Consider the following 15,999-nt stretch of genomic DNA (forward strand, 5'->3'; position numbering starts at 1 on the left):
CATTCCATGACTTTACTATTGCCTTATTTAATTCATAGTTGACGAAATAGAAATGAAGTCTGTTGTTGGACATTCAAGTCTCAGAGAGTTTGATCATCTTGTTTTTAGACACTCTTCCTCCCGAACCTCTAAACTGTCCGGGAAACACCGAGGTCTCTCTCCCGACTTGCTCGGACTCCGTGCTCTACTCATGGACTGAACCTTCCTGGCGTGACGACACAACAGGTAAGCCGCCTTGTGTGGGTTAGACGCGCTTTCTCTAAACATATTTTCTTTTCAGCATCTGACAATCTGACTCTGAGTTCAAATTTGAGCCCTCCTTCAAACCTAACGGCCGGCCAGTCAGAAATAACGTACCGCGCTCGAGACGAGGCGGGAAACATTGGATACTGCAGATTCACAGTAACAGTAAGAGGTACGACGTCACGAGGCTTAGATTACTTTATTTCTAATAAAAATAATTAGTTCATATTTTTATCTCCTGTATTATTTCTTTCTTATTTTTATGAGAAGGTTGATTTATAATTATGTGATGGACGATGATTTAACGACTCATGTTTTATTCTGCAGACAATCGATGTCCGCCAGTTCCGAACGCCAGAGCGAACATGAAGCGGACAGAACCCACCTGCGGAAACAGAGAAGGCTCGCATTTCAACGTCACGTGTTCTGACCCTGGTCATGTGATTTGGGTTAGACTTATCTTTCCGAGCGGCAACCCTCAGATCGACTCGTATCAAGTCACTTGCAGTAAAGATGGGGTCTGGGTCGCTCTACCGTGGGTCATCGGCTCGCAGTGCCGTCATCCTCGTGAGTGTTTTTTTTTCAAACACAGACAAGGAGTGGTTCTAGATCTACTTGTGTATTTAAAGAACAAATTTAGTTGCCAATAACTAGAAGACGCGCGTTGTTTGGAGGGAATCGTGATACCAGCGTTCTGTGTTGTGATCTTCTTACCACCATTGCTAACCCACAGTCACGTTCAAGCGAAAGATTTTGACATAAAATTGAACGTTTTAACTTTTTTGGCAAAATCTGGGTTTCCGAAGAACTCATGGTTAAATTACGCATTCGGAATCGAATCTACTTGGTTGTGTTTTATTATTGCGTTGCGAATTTGGAAAACCCAATAGTTCCAGTTCTAGCTGTGAGAGATTTTTAAAAATCCAGCAGTCTGCACAAGTCTGGTCACATCCATGGTCACACCAGTGTTGGGATCAAGTCACTACCTTCGAGTCACGAGTCATTGCACACTTTGTCTCGAGTCAAGTCAAGTCATTCGATTTTCAAAGTTGACTCTCGAGTCAAGTCACTGGTCGAGTCGAGTTGAATTTACAAAAAAAAATCGACTCGAGTCATCCCAATACTGGGTCATACCCACGGTCAATTGTTTCTTTATCTCTAACGAATTATTAATATGTTTGTCTGCCTAGCGACCACAACTGTCAGACCCACGACAACGACTACGTTATCAACGACCACCTTGTCAACTACAACTATGTCAACGACAACTGCTTCGACAACCACCACCCCACCACCACCACCAACAACAGCAGCAACAATAACAGCAACAACAACAACAACAAAAAGACCAATAATAACAACAACAACAACAACAACAACTACAACACCAACAACAACCACATCACCACCAACTACAACGCGAACAACAACGCCAACCCCGTCCACAACCACTACCAGCACAGCAGCAAGAACAACAACAACCACAAAGTCTTCAACAACCACAAGCACCACACCTACCCCAACCATGAATCCTATCCTCCCCAATGACCGAACAACAAGCACAACAACCAAGAAGACGGAAAAGCAGGCCACGAGCCAAACAACAACGAGCAAAGCAAACGAGAAAACTGATCGAGACTCAGTTCGATCGAAAGACGCGAACTCAACGACGGACCGGGATCCGGGTTTGTCGGAAATTGCGGCGACAGAATCCTTGAGTTCAGGAGCTGCTGCGGCGATCGCGATCGGCCTTATCTTATTTGTCATCATAATCGTCGTTGGCGTCGTCATCATGTGAGTATTGGAGCTAAGTGTCACAATTCGATTACTCAAACCGGAATCGAGTTAAAATTCCAATGCAGGGGTTCTTAAACTTTTAAGGCCGCGGCCCAAATCTGAGCTGAGTGGCATCTCGCGACCCAAGCCTCACACATCAAAAAGAATGTATTTTTTAAGATTATTATGCTATGTTTTACGAACATGTACTGCGCAGATAGCAGTTGTACGCAACTCAGCTGCATGAAACGTTTCAGCCGCACGCGATTTCCAATTGGGATTTTCCTCTGCGGTCGCATTTGTACTACTCAGACTGCAAGGACTGTACGCCGTACGGGTGCATATGACCATTTCGACAATCGGACATGTCACTGTCCAAGGTTTTGGCTAACCATAGCGACGGTCATTGCTGGCCAAGGTTTTATCGCCGCCGACCTGTATGACACCGCACTCTGCCCAGCCGTGTGCTGGCAGAAATGAATCGAATAACTCAGGCACTCGACAAAGCAAGCTGTTGTCGAACATAGGGGTAGCCAGAAAGAGACCACGCCACCCCCCCAAATTTTTCGAAAATTGCCGTAAATTTATCATAAGCTTGCGTATTGTTGGGCAGATTTATTCGACTTGAAAATTTTATTCGCGCTTCTCGCGATATATAGTTTCAGTTGATTTTACTGTTTTTGACTATTACGCGCCTCCTCTGTAAATAAACATTAAAATAGGCATGAATAAAAATACGCATGACGTACGGAATTGAATCCACCTGTATTGTAGTGTGCCGCGTAAGTTCTTGCACAACAGTTTTCCATAACATTACTATGATGACATAACATTGTGTGTGTAGTGAAGAAAATATACGTATAATGATCCAGAAGTTGTGTTAATCATCTAAATTGGGCCAAGACCACCGTTTTATTACTTTATTTTTCCATATAATAAAAAAGAGGATGGGGAGTCTTCTTGCTGATCAAATTTTTGGGCCCTCCTCAAATTTTTTCCTGGGTATACGCCCTTGTATTCAAATGTCGTTCGTTTGATTTCAGGGTTCGTCGAAACTCGTCGTCGGTTCAGAAATATTCGTTCCCGCAGTTCTGGAAGTCACAAGACGACACAGTCACGCTGCAGACCAGAGGCGAATTCTCATCGTGACCTTGACACTTGGCTCCAAACGAGCTCGAAACGAATCAAATTCGCACACCTCCGAGAAACGAAATCTAAGAGACATTTTCTATGTTTTCAACATTTCTCGAGCGCAAATATATACTTTGATCATCGAAAAATATACGACGGACTGATTTCCGCGTACATTTTCCTCTTTTGTTGCCACAATATCGCCAGGTATTAAAAATCGAAAAAACGAGACGAGATTTAACAGTAAATGTGTATGTCCCGCATTTCCACGATAGCGTGGGGTACAAACAAGGCATAGGCCTACAACACTTTTGCACCCTTCCAATGGATGAAAATGAGACAAATACACCTCGTGGGGTGGGAAATGGGCATTTACCAGATTTCCGCCATTATAGCATCTGTTCATCACATTGCCTTGTAGATTGTGTGTCCTTGAGCGGACAAAAATAATAGAACTATCAGCAATGTCACAGTCATAATTTTGATTCCTGAATTTTTGTTCTACGTCGAACTTATTTACATTTTACCACGTAAGCGGCACACCTGAGCAGTCCAATTGCCACACCGGTTGAGCATCGCTGTTAACCTTTATTCCAGCCAGCCCAAGATGCGATTTGGATTTTGAAGGTTGCGGACACACCCAGGGACCGATATGCGGGGCTCTAGGACGCTATGGGGGAGCTGAAGAAATATGGCGTAACAGAATAGGCTACAATGTAATTACGTGGGGGGAAAGTATATGGTGAATTCTAGGGCTGTAATTAAGTCACAATTCTCCGAGTTACAAGTCAATCTCACTTTATAGTTTTGACTCGCAGTCAAGTCGAGTCAATTTCAATTCACATAGGTCCAGTTCCGCGTTATAGTCTTGTCAAACCCACTTTTTCAATTCTGATTGGTGATATCGAATGATTCGCATTCACAATATACTCATTTTTTCACCTTGAACGGTTTCTGGTAGCATTTTCAATTACCATTACTGAAAGACGAAATATCAATAGTGTAATGATAACCAAAAATCTCGACTCGAGTCATTACGACCCTGGTGTATTCATCAGATTCCCACCATCATTGCTTGAGTGGGTACAGCAAGTTGAGAAAAAGTACTTGAGGACTTTGAAAAGGTAGCTGATGTACTTCGTTACTTATACGCCCTCTGGATATATCACAGGAGTGGAGGTTCTGTTTAAGTGTATCTCTTTTTAGGATTTCCTGTGGTGGCACTCGAAAACAGAACCCATATACTATGGGATAAATCTATGCAAGAATTATTCTATTTAAATCATTTTCGTTCAGTGAAAGGTGTGAAATCACAATTTGGTGCCTGTGAGTGCCGCTTGCCTCATTTACTGCCTATACCAGTAGTTTTCAACCTGTTTGTCTTCGCGGACCCTATTTTAACCGCCACGGTCCCCCAAAGTTTTTGTTCAAATTTAGATCAACAATTGTGCAATCATCATCTGTCTTGCGCAAGTTTTACTAGTGATGGTGATGCAGCAACAAAATGTATTTTATTGAAAATAATATCGATCTATGTATGTAGAAATTGGGTAGACTTTATCATTTGAAAGCGATTTATGTGGAGACATTTCTTGACCGTGTCTTTAAAATCCGCGCATCGATTCGATATGAGTGTCAAAAATCCATTTTCGCGAATACAGGGAGGTGACGAATGTAATTATAACGCGTAACGCTTCCGACGAGACATTTGGTTGCGATCGCAACATCGGCACCCAAACCGAGATATTTTTTAACGAGCACCTAACGTCCAACCTAGTTATTTCTATCAAGCAGTTCATCTTGAAGTTATTGCAGAATACTATTATCACGTATATTGTATATCATTGGGTTTTGGCAAACATTTCGGAGTCTCCCTAATTGATCTGCACTATACTCCAAGTTTTCTATTTTTAGACAAATCCCAATGAGAGAGAGATATGATGTTCTTTTTCGCCTGCACCATCGAGACGACGGACGACGGACGGAGTTGCGACGGCGACGGAGTTGCGATACGGCCGTGAGGTTATCTAGTCTGCGCCCACATTTTTTTCTCCTCCATGCTATCCGTGATTGCTGAGCGCCTAGCAGGATAGCTGCGGATACCAATCTTCTAGTCTTTGGTATGACCCGGGAATTGAACCGACGAATTACCGATCGAGAAGCTGGGCGCATAACCGCTACACTATCTCGCTCGGTCTATTACAAATGTCCATTATATTAATGTAAGTTCTGAAGTTTTAGCAACTATCCAACGAAACTGTCTCGTGATTTCCCTAATTTAAAGAAATATATATACAAATTAGGTAATCAATCATTTTGCAAATTTAGAGGTTTCGCAGACCGCTGGCCTATACGTTACACCAGTGGCCGGGAACCTCGCGAGCCATATATGGCTCTTTTGGGTATAAGATATGGCTATTTGCCAAATATTTATTTTTGTACTGAATTGATCAATCGATATTACAGTGACTTGTTACTAAATTTTCATCATGGCCAGAATAATTATATTGTCGTAGCAGCATAAACAATTATCCACGTCCTTGAGAGGTATAAAGACTATGCCATCTTCAGGTTTAGGGGCTGGGACCCCCTCTTTCGAAAATCCTCAACGACCAATATCAATCGAGAATTCTATTTACTCGACTCGATATCTTCGATTGTGCGATACGTTGATTAATCAAAGAGCATAGCAGCACATGACAGCGCCCCCGTAGGCCGTCCCCGTAGGCCGTCATTGGTGGGGATTGACCCCTCCCACGGAAGTAAATGGATTGTGTGGTTTCGGTTGTTATTATGTAACAAGAAATTTATTAGTCGAAACGATAGGTATACTTCTATTGAATACATATAGATATATGTAACAAAGCAGAGAATAGTAATAATGTATCAAGAATATGACTCAGTCCAAAGCAACTCTACCATAGCATCTCACGTCGTCAGGGGTGGTAAAGATGTAGGTAGGGCGTATTAGCCTCTCCTTTTCTGTAGCAAATACCGGTAATGCTTACGACCCGAAGGAGTAGTTGCGACTTTTTTTAGTTTTGGAGTCATTTCTTAATACTATATTACGAAGAGGAGAATAAAATCATAAGATAGTTCAGGAGTAAAGAGCGCAAATTAAAGTATAGGTAATTACACACACAAAAAAAAAACGAAAGTAATGAAAGTGTGAACCTTCAAGGAGTATAGCTGATACGAACCTTATCCATTCTAGGGTGTTACAGCAGAAGAAACACGAAGCACCTGACAATTCGTGGCCTGAATACATTCCTATGCAAGTAAAGGCAGATCGAAATATCAAAGTGTTTTGTTTATAGCGGTCGCTAGCGACAAGTCCGGTTCATATTGTGACGTAATATATGCGTGGTTTGGTAGCTGCTATATAATTATGGCTCATGTAATTTCAAAATGCGAAATGCCATGGGATGGGGTTACGGTTTGGCTGTAGTATATAGTAAAAGAAAGCGGGGGGGGGGGTGCAAAAATAATAACATGAATCAATGGATCAGTGTTTGAATATAGTATTAGTCAAAGAAGAAGTAATAAAGTAACTTGATAGGTTGAGGTTAAGATATAGTGAATAGGTGTATTATAAAAAAAGGAATGGCTTTCTATTATCTATGGAATAGTGTTAGGGTTAGGGTGGATTATATAGTTTAAGGAAACGTAGACTGATAATCTATTATATCAATGGGTTAGGGTTAGGATTTGGGTTAGGGTATAGTATGTATATAATTTAAGCAACAAAATAAGTGAAAGTGGAGATTTGCGAAGTTAAATTTAATGTTATATAATAACAGGATCTCAATTCGAATAATACAATCCAAAAACTGTACAGACAAGGTTGTGATCGAACGTCGTGATCCGGATTGATCACAGTGTTGAGCTGCCGAAGGCAGCGAAACAGAAAATAAACTGCACATTTTAAGGCGCAGTATCTGATTTCTGTTGTGGATCCATTTGGAATTCTTGTGGTCAAATATATTAAAACAGAATTTGGTTAGGTAAGAATCCCAATGCTTTACGACTAGATCTCTAGGACTTTCATCAAAAATTATGACGGGACTGTCGGGAAGGTGATGTTGAGAAATGACAGTGTCGATCCAAATTTATTTTAAATCCACATAAAACGTAAAACACCTGTCACAGACCCCATAACACACGCAGGACGAATTCTTCTACATGAGAGGAACCACATCTCCACTACCCCCTTGAATTTACCGAACTGAAACAGATGTTTAGTTAATAGCTAAATCGCTACTACCGACAACCGCGTGAAATATTGCGAATAGTCAAAACCGACCGAACTTCGACCTCGTCCTTATAGTCACTTCCTTGGAATGTTGGAGGGCAAAGGGGCGCCAGACCATAAAAATTCTGACAACGGGCGCGCGACAATAAAGGGTTAACAGCCATCCGAGTGAGGACAACCTGAATTGCATTTCCGTAGGTCAGTTGTATAGTGAAGAAATTTGCATAATGCCGGAGACAGGATTGATGCGCTCGCCAGTTGCAGTCTTTTCTCAGAAAGTCCGTTTCTTGATCTCATAGCCTGCGGGTTTTCCGTGCTTTCTATATAAACATGGTTTGTTTGTGTTCGATTACTTGTACTAGTTCGCTACAAACAGAGTGAGTCGCCGGCATGTTGGACCGATCGACGTGTTATGACTCCTATTTTGTTTACGAGTCAGGTGCGCCTATATACTGACGAACTGCTTCGGAACACAAGCGTTTACTTTCGAAGCGTGTAGATGTCGACTTTGTGGAGGTTCGTTTGCGTATTCGCCGCCGTTCAGTTCGGAGCGGAGGGTTCGGATTCTACAGGTTGGTTCGAATCGTGCTTTGGGGACTCTTCGGAATTTTTCGCATCAAAATTTAGATAACTTACCTACGCGCTATAACTATAATTTAGAACTACTATATCACTTATCACTACGAGCTAATATCACTGCAACTAACTATCATAACGAACTGATATAGCCTAACTATAGATGCCACAGAACTACTGTAACTATATGTGGTTAAATGCGGGTGATGATTCGCGTGCCCTGGAATATAAATGCGAACCTATACGGACTACATTACAATACTAAAAGTACTAAATAACTATGAACGAATGTAACTATAACTATAGTTATAACCACAACTACTATAACTGTAAATACAAAGCAACTATAAAGGCGAACGTGATGACTAAACGACTATTAAACTATCACTACTATATAACTTATAAAAACTCTTATAAAAACTTAGAAGTCGGCCGTGCCACAAGTCGGCGGTTACGGAATAAAAATCAAGAATATCGGCCGGGTGTAAATATGCATATAGTAGTCGACAAACACCATGCATACCACAAACAAGCAAACAAATTATCTCACTAAAACTATAACTATAAATACTATATAACTACTGTAACTGTAAGTGGGTATGAGGGTGCTGATGACTCAGGTTATATGGAATATAAAAGTTACACGTTCGATAACGACAGCTTGCAACGACTCTCTCACGTTTTCTGAGTTGCAGACGACGATTTTCATCTGGCATTGCTCGAGACATGGGCCATGTGACCGTAGTCAGAAAACCATAGCCGGTGAACCCAGGCTCGCGGAATTTCAGGCTCAGTCACGATTTTCGCAGCTGCGCGTTTAACTCGCCCGCAGCGCAGAAAAAGCTGGAATTGTTTACGATTGGATGTCGTTGTCACGTTGATGGATTAACTTGTCAAGTCCTGTAATGAGATTTCGGCTTTGGATTGCTTTCTGAATGCCTACGGATTTGTGGACGGGCTTCAAACGGATTTAGTTTAATCCTGAGCGCTGAGACGGCAGTGCTGCTATCGGCTTTCGTTCGCATTCACAGAAAGCTTCACCAATTATGAAAATCTTTCGAGTGCTTCCATCGAAACAATTGCTGATTATCGAGTACCTGCGTCAGCTTGGCACGGAACGATTCAATTGCAGGTTACCGTGTTTCTTAAGAAAGGAATTATAATGCTACTTTTACAAACGAAATTGCAGTTTTGCCTGGTACTGCTTCTAACTAGGGCTGGGGGAAATCCAGTACACGAGTGATTCCATTCTGAATCGGGTATATTATTCTTCGTGTCGAATATTCGAGTATCACGGATTTTGTTCGGATACCACGCGTCCTCTTTTTTCAGTAAAATTAAAATGTCCACTTTTTTTAGTCAACCGACGAGGGTTCCAACGACTCCATATCGTATACGTAGATGATATTGGTCGCAAATCGTCCGTATAGGCTCATACTAGGCCTACATGTTTTTTTCGTCAGTAGGTAAATAATTATGCCTAATCAAATGTTTTAAAGTGTTTTAAAACACCGTTTGGTTTAAATGCAACCCTATCTGCATCACATGAAAGATAATTTGCTACTTTTTCGACCATACCTATTTCATTGCACTTTGTAACGATACTGTGGCTTGATGACAATATCACAGAAATATCATATCCGCTAAAGTGCTTGTTCCGCATGTTTCGTATATGTTGCGATACGAAAACACCATTCGAGCTATAATCCTCGTTGATAAATTGAGAGCATAATTTCGGCAGGCCTACTCGACTCACTATTGACTCAAATTATTACAATTAGTACTCAAGAATCATTATGCTCTGCCCTAGCTGTAACGTTTAGTAAGCATTGTAAAAAACAATGAACGACAGCTCTTGACATAAACTTCTGTTTTGATCAAAAGCGAATCGCAGGAATTCGATCGATTCCAAACCGGATTGCAAAGCAGTTTTTAATCCGATGACGAACGAACAATCAAGCGGTTATCGCGCGCTCCACATGAAGATCAAACTACGAAAATTGGCGGCTATTTAATGCCGCTAATTATCGGTTTCCGAGCGGAAATTCAGCGCGGACTTTACACAAGTTTCACAGCCCGATCGCAAGGGAGAACAGGGCTTGATTTTATATGGCGACTTGATTGGTTTGGATGAACGTGAACGTAACTCTGAAATAGATGTGATGTGATAACTATAGGTCTGGACACAATGGTTTGAGCACTCAATTGAATTCAATTTATTAGTAAGAATTTCATCGTTTCTAAACACCGCAAGACTGCGATACAATGAAAGATAGGAATGTGTCGAAATCAGACTCGAATCTAAATCTAGTATCAGCACTATTGATTCGAGACTATACTACTAAAATTAAACGCTCCTTGCCAGTAAGAATCGATATCCAAAGCCAAAATTATAGTATTTTCAACTGTGGCAGCCTGGATTGGCCGTACCGCAGCATACGAATACTGTAGTACAAAACTGCATCCCCAGTAACAACAGTAAAAGTCGTTTCAAATGGCAGCTGCTAAAATGACTCCATTTCACTTCAGAATGCGTGGACGGTTCAAGTCGTTGGTACGTCGGAAAAATCAACAAAACGGCTTCGGGTCGAACGTGCCAACGCTGGGACGTTGAAAAACCACACAAGCCGAAACATGTCCCCCACGACGGGCCGCATCACAACTACTGCAGGCAGGTCTTTTGGTATAGAGCAGAGGTTCGAAACCTTTTTGGATGTCAGAGCCGCATTTCTAACTTCAGAGTACCTATATGAAACCGCATGAAAACACTCGATTAAAGGCTACTAATAACGGAAATTTAATCTCACCACCTAGCTAATTGAAAAGCATGCACAATGCACATGCACATTGCATATAGACTTCAATAGATTCTATATCGGTTATTTTAGCAGTGATGGACGTAGATTGGCGTGTGCTGTACAGTGTACATAGAAAGAAACTCAAAATGCATATCATTACTACAATATACTATCATATATGTCGTTATGTGATAGCACTTCATACATTCCAGCACTTAATGCACGAGTTTGCGGGGGATTATACGCTGAGTAATATTGGACTTATTGCAATTCATACTTTACTAAGAGCTGTTATTATGATGTTAGTGAAATTGTGTCGAAATGTACTCTTCACAGAGGCGATGCGTTCTTCGAGCGCGTGGGACATGCTTCTTTCATGCGGCCATGCCAGGGTTGTAACCAAGTCATAAGGTGCCGAGTCACAAGCCAATTTGACTTTTAAAGTTTTGAATCGAGTCAAGTCGAGTCATTTTCAATTCGGCATCGAGTCAAGTATACGAGTCAAGGTGGAAAGGGTCGATGCTGAGTCCGGGTCATAGTGTTTACTGTTCAGTATCGAGTTCAAGTAACTTAAACTCACTTCTGTAAAACTCTTTGGTGATATCGAAGGTCTCAGATTCACAATATACAATAGCAGTGACACTTGTATTCATAAACTACCGACAGATGAAAGGCGCCGACTTTTATTTTTGCATGGGGTGGCGGCAGGCGCGTAGCCGGAGGGGGGTGTCGAAACCCCCTCCTTTTGAAACGCAAAACCCCGTCCTTTTGAAATTACCATTCTGATTCTAATATTCAGTTGCAATTCAACATGTCGTATTATCAGTGTTACGAGCGGCCATGACCAGTTAGCGAGATTCGTCTGTGCACGCGACGCGATCTCCCGCTGAGATCATCCCAGCAAACACTAGATGTCTTTTGAACCTGTCAGGATATCTTTTTCTTGTCCAGCCATGTTCAAATCATATCTTGTGCATGCTTTGTGCTGAAGCACGACTTAAATATATCTTTTTCATGTCCAGTCATGTTGAAATCATATCTTTGTGCAAACCTTGTGCTGAAGCACGACTTAAATATATCTTGTTCTTGTCCAGTCAAGTCCAAATCGTATCTTGTTCATACCTTGTGCTGAAGCACGAATTAAATATATTTTTTTCTTGTCCAGTCAGGTCCAAATCATATCTCGTCCATACCTTGTGCTGAAGCACGACACAAATATATCTTGTTCTTGTCCTGTCAAGTCCAAATCATGTCTTGTCCATACATTGTGCTGAAGCACGACTTAAATATATCTTGTTCTTGTCCAGTCGAGTCCAAATCGTATCTTGTTCATACCTTGTGCTGAAGCACGAATTAAATATATCTTGTTCTTGTCCTGTCAAGTCCAAATCATGTCTTGTCCATACATTGTGCTGAAGCACGACTTAAATATATCTTGTTCTTGTCCAGTCGAGTCCAAATCGTATCTTGTTCATACCTTGTGCTGAAGCACGAATCAATTTTTTTTCTTGTCCAGTCAAGTCCAAATCATATCTTGTCCATACCTTGTGCTGAAGCACGACACAAATATATCTTGTTCTTGTCCAGTCAAGTCCAAATCATGTCTTGTCCATACCCTGTGATGGCCTCCGCTGCTTTCGGTGGATGGGTATTATAGAGTGTATAATTGGAATTGGTCGGCTCCGAAATTTTGGAAGGCAATTTGAAAGTCAGAAAAATCCGGCGGGAGAATTTCCGGTTCTGCGTCCCAAAAACTTCTGCCAAAATCATGATATCGTATTTAAGATTATAATTAAGAATGTTGCTAAAATCCAACTGTCGAAATAAATTCAGAATCCGCATCCAGTCCGGCTGAAATCGCTGAAATCCTGCTACGACTCCGGCTTCTGATCCGGAGTGTAAACGAGAGGCCATTTCTCCCTTGCGACGTTGCGAGTTCACATAAGTTTCGGCGCGGAATACTGGCAGACAAAGCGCTCTCGTAATGGCGGCTTACAGCTATACAGTCGTATGTTAGGTTTAGTTGCGTTCTGGAATTAATCGTGGTAAATTGAGGCTCAACCAACCATATTCCTTCAGAGGATTACTGAAAACTTAACTGTAGATGGTAATTTATATATGCTTCATACGAAACATAGGTATATGATGTATGGTATAAATGTCACAAAGTATATATAGAACTTGGTTTGCACTTTTGCGAATATCATAAGCTATTGTGACAGTGCTGGATTATATATAATATCATCAGATGGTGGTCGTTGAAATCATTCATTGTGATCGAATGTTTTTGTACTTTTGTCTATAATAGTGTAGTGGGGGCTCAGCTACCAACAACGTGGTAATGCCCAGATATAAAATAAGACGGGGGCAGCATAGACGTAGGCAGTACCAGAAAGAGTGGATACGGTCCAAGCGAGCTAGAATCGCCGATTTGACGGGACGGATCGTTTCATCATCATCAAGTCACTTCAGTACCTACTCCGAAAAGTCCAGTAGCAGTGGTGATGACGTTATACCTGAACCTGCAGTTATGTCGCACCGTTTGCATGATGCATATTCAGAGACACCTTTGTTGAACAAAGTCGGTACCTACTGTGGAAACTCCAGTAGCAGTGGTGATGAATTTATACCTGAACCTGCAGCTATGTCGCACCATCTGCATGATGCATGTTCAGAGACCCCTTTGTTGAACGAATTAAAGTCACCCGAGCTAGAAGTTGTGAATCAGGAATCTGATGATGATGACGATGCTGAACATATGATTGAAACATTCAAGACTGGGCTTGCTCATTGGGTTTCGGTCTGCAATATAACACAGAGCGCAATGGATATGTTGTTACGATTTTTAAGAGCAAATGGATCCTATATGGATTGGAAACAACTTCCTAAAACGGCTAGATGCTTGCAGAAAAGTGCAAGACAAATTGCCCTGAAAGAAATTTCACAAATGCAATATTATTATCTTGGTCTAGCAGTGGAATTAGATAAAATCATGAAAACGTATGCAAAATCTGAAGTCGAAAATATTTTCAACCTTGAATTGTCCATGAATATAGACGGTTTGCCAATCTTTAAGAGCCTTAAGAGTAGTTTATGGCCAATACTGTTTTGCATTGACAACTTGGAACCCCAAAAAGTGTTTCCTGTTGCTTTAGCGTATGGGGGGTCGAAGCCGCAAAACCTTGACTTCATGCAAGATACAATCGATGACCTAAAAATATTATTACGCGATGGTTTCTATTTTGGTAACAAGAAGTACTGTGTTAATTTAAAATGTGTTATTGCAGATGCCCCGGCTTGTGCTATGATAAAACTCGTCAAGCAATTCTCCGGTTATTCATCTTGCGGAAAGTGTACCATTAGGGGTGTTTATGTCGGTAATCGAATGACATTTGCTGATACTGCGAATTGTGAATTGCGGAGTGATCTTTCATTTCGCAATCAAGCTGATGCAGAACATCATATAGGCTTTACTCCTTTTTGCCAACTTCCTATCGACATGATTGCTGTGTTTCCTATAGAATATATGCATGCGGTCTGCCTCGGCGTGATGAAGAGGTTGTTGAAGTGGTGGACCACCAATAAAGGTCCAAGGAGTGTTCGTCTTTCACCCTCACAAATTGCGGTAGTGAACACAAGACTATTAAGCTATAAAAGCTGTGTTCCAAAGGCCTTTGTGCGCAAGCCTCGGTCCCTCTCAGAGCTTGATCGCTTCAAAGCTACTGAGTTTCGAATGTTTCTCTTGTATTTTGGCAAAATTGCGCTAAAAGGAATTTTGAGGGAAGATTTATATCTTCATTTTTTAACGCTCAGTGTCGCAATTTGTATTCTTGTGTCTACTCATGTTACTAATGAATTAGCAGATTTTGCAAACAAGCTTCTCCAATCCTTTGTTCAGAAGAGTAGTGCGCTTTATGGCCAAGAATTTGTTGTGTATAATGTACACAGTTTACTCCATTTATCGAAAGATGCTGTCAGATTTGGCGGCCTTGATCAATTTTCTGCTTTCAAATTTGAAAACTACATGCAATCATTTTTGCGGAAAGTTCGATCTGGTAAAAGTCCATTATGCCAGATAGTAAAACGACACAGTGAAACTGTGCTAATGGAATGTCTGCACTTAGCTGGAAAGGAAAAGAACACACCAATGACAGCAGAAAGACCGAACAATGCATATATCCTTAAAAATATGTCCTGTTTTGAAATTTTGAAAGTTGTGACCAGTGTGGAAGGATATCTTTATGGTCGTGTCTTCTCAAATGCTAAGCCGTTATTCACATTGCCATGCTCGTCGTCAATTATCGGTGCTTTCAAGGTTGAAGCTAAAAAAGGTGTTAATACCCGAGTCCATATCAAGGATTTGGCTTGTCAAGCCATTTTGATGGAGGGTTCTCTTGGTAAAATCACTTTTTTGGCAGTTTCCCATGATTTTCGTTATTGATAATTTCAGTTTCAAAGAACATTCAAGAGGTCTTCACATTAGGTTTCATGGCATCTTATTTTGACTATAATTGTAGCCTGATATTAAAAATTTTTGTCTTTATATTTGCAGATTTCTAGACAACTACTTGTGTTTTTTTGGTTCTGTAGTAGAATGCTGTCTGATAAAGATGAATACCTGATTGTTATATTTCTCGAAGGAAAACAATCAGTTGCTGTGATACATAAAAGCTGGAAAACCACTGTAGATGTGAGTTCATTCAATCCTTTTTAACAGACTTGTATAAACTACCCAATAGTTTGTTGATGGTCAACGATATGACGGTTTTGAGTAGTTGTAGCTCCAGTTGCTGATTTTAAAAACTGATTACGGTACTTCTGGTTCAAGTTGTGCTTTTTGAAAATCCAATAGATTATACAAGTCTGCTCGTTCGTATTTTATGGATTGTAATTTGCATGAAATTGTTTTTATCTATATTCAGGGAGTATTGCATTGCTGGTGGCCGACGAAGAATGAGAATTATAAGGCAAAACACAAGAAGCAACCGAAATATGACACGGGCAATTGGTCTCTGTACAAAATACGTATCAAATGCTCATCCAGTAAGTCAACTCATAATTTGTGAAGGTTTACCATTACTAAGTACCATTAAATTCTCTTGCTTAGCTTGGAGTCTGGAGTTTTTAATTAGGATTGCAGAAAAGTTCTGAGTAGAGTGCTAACGTTATGTCACTACTGTATATAGGTATTGATAACTAATCTATGGATAGATGTACAACACA

At 40.9% G+C, this 15,999-nt stretch overlaps 2 protein-coding genes across 3 annotated transcripts in view; both read left to right on the top strand.

The window, feature by feature from the left end:
• The window catches only part of LOC145438526 (uncharacterized), a 58,455-nt gene extending 55,131 nt beyond the window's left edge, over nucleotides 1-3,324 (top strand). For both annotated transcript variants that reach the window (XM_080315858.1, XM_080315859.1), the window contains 5 exons: nucleotides 109-225; nucleotides 281-415; nucleotides 571-810; nucleotides 1,434-2,037; nucleotides 3,063-3,324. In XM_080315858.1, coding sequence (XP_080171984.1) covers nucleotides 109-225; nucleotides 281-415; nucleotides 571-810; nucleotides 1,434-2,037; nucleotides 3,063-3,168 — 1,202 coding nt within the window. In that variant the 3' untranslated portion in view covers nucleotides 3,169-3,324. The remainder of the gene's footprint in view (nucleotides 1-108; nucleotides 226-280; nucleotides 416-570; nucleotides 811-1,433; nucleotides 2,038-3,062) is intronic.
• Nucleotides 3,325-7,730: 4,406 nt separating this feature from the next.
• The window catches only part of LOC145438529 (uncharacterized), a 33,632-nt gene continuing 25,363 nt past the window's right edge, over nucleotides 7,731-15,999 (top strand). Inside the window, exons 1-3 of the mRNA XM_080315862.1 lie at nucleotides 7,731-7,779; nucleotides 7,842-7,974; nucleotides 10,508-10,649. Of these exons, the coding sequence (XP_080171988.1) occupies nucleotides 7,902-7,974; nucleotides 10,508-10,649 (215 nt within the window). The 5' untranslated portion in view covers nucleotides 7,731-7,779; nucleotides 7,842-7,901. The remainder of the gene's footprint in view (nucleotides 7,780-7,841; nucleotides 7,975-10,507; nucleotides 10,650-15,999) is intronic.

The sequence above is a fragment of the Botryllus schlosseri genome, chromosome 5, assembly GCF_051294905.1.
Source record: "Botryllus schlosseri isolate E-star chromosome 5, Bs_hap1, whole genome shotgun sequence".
Lineage (NCBI taxonomy): Eukaryota > Metazoa > Chordata > Ascidiacea > Stolidobranchia > Styelidae > Botryllus > Botryllus schlosseri.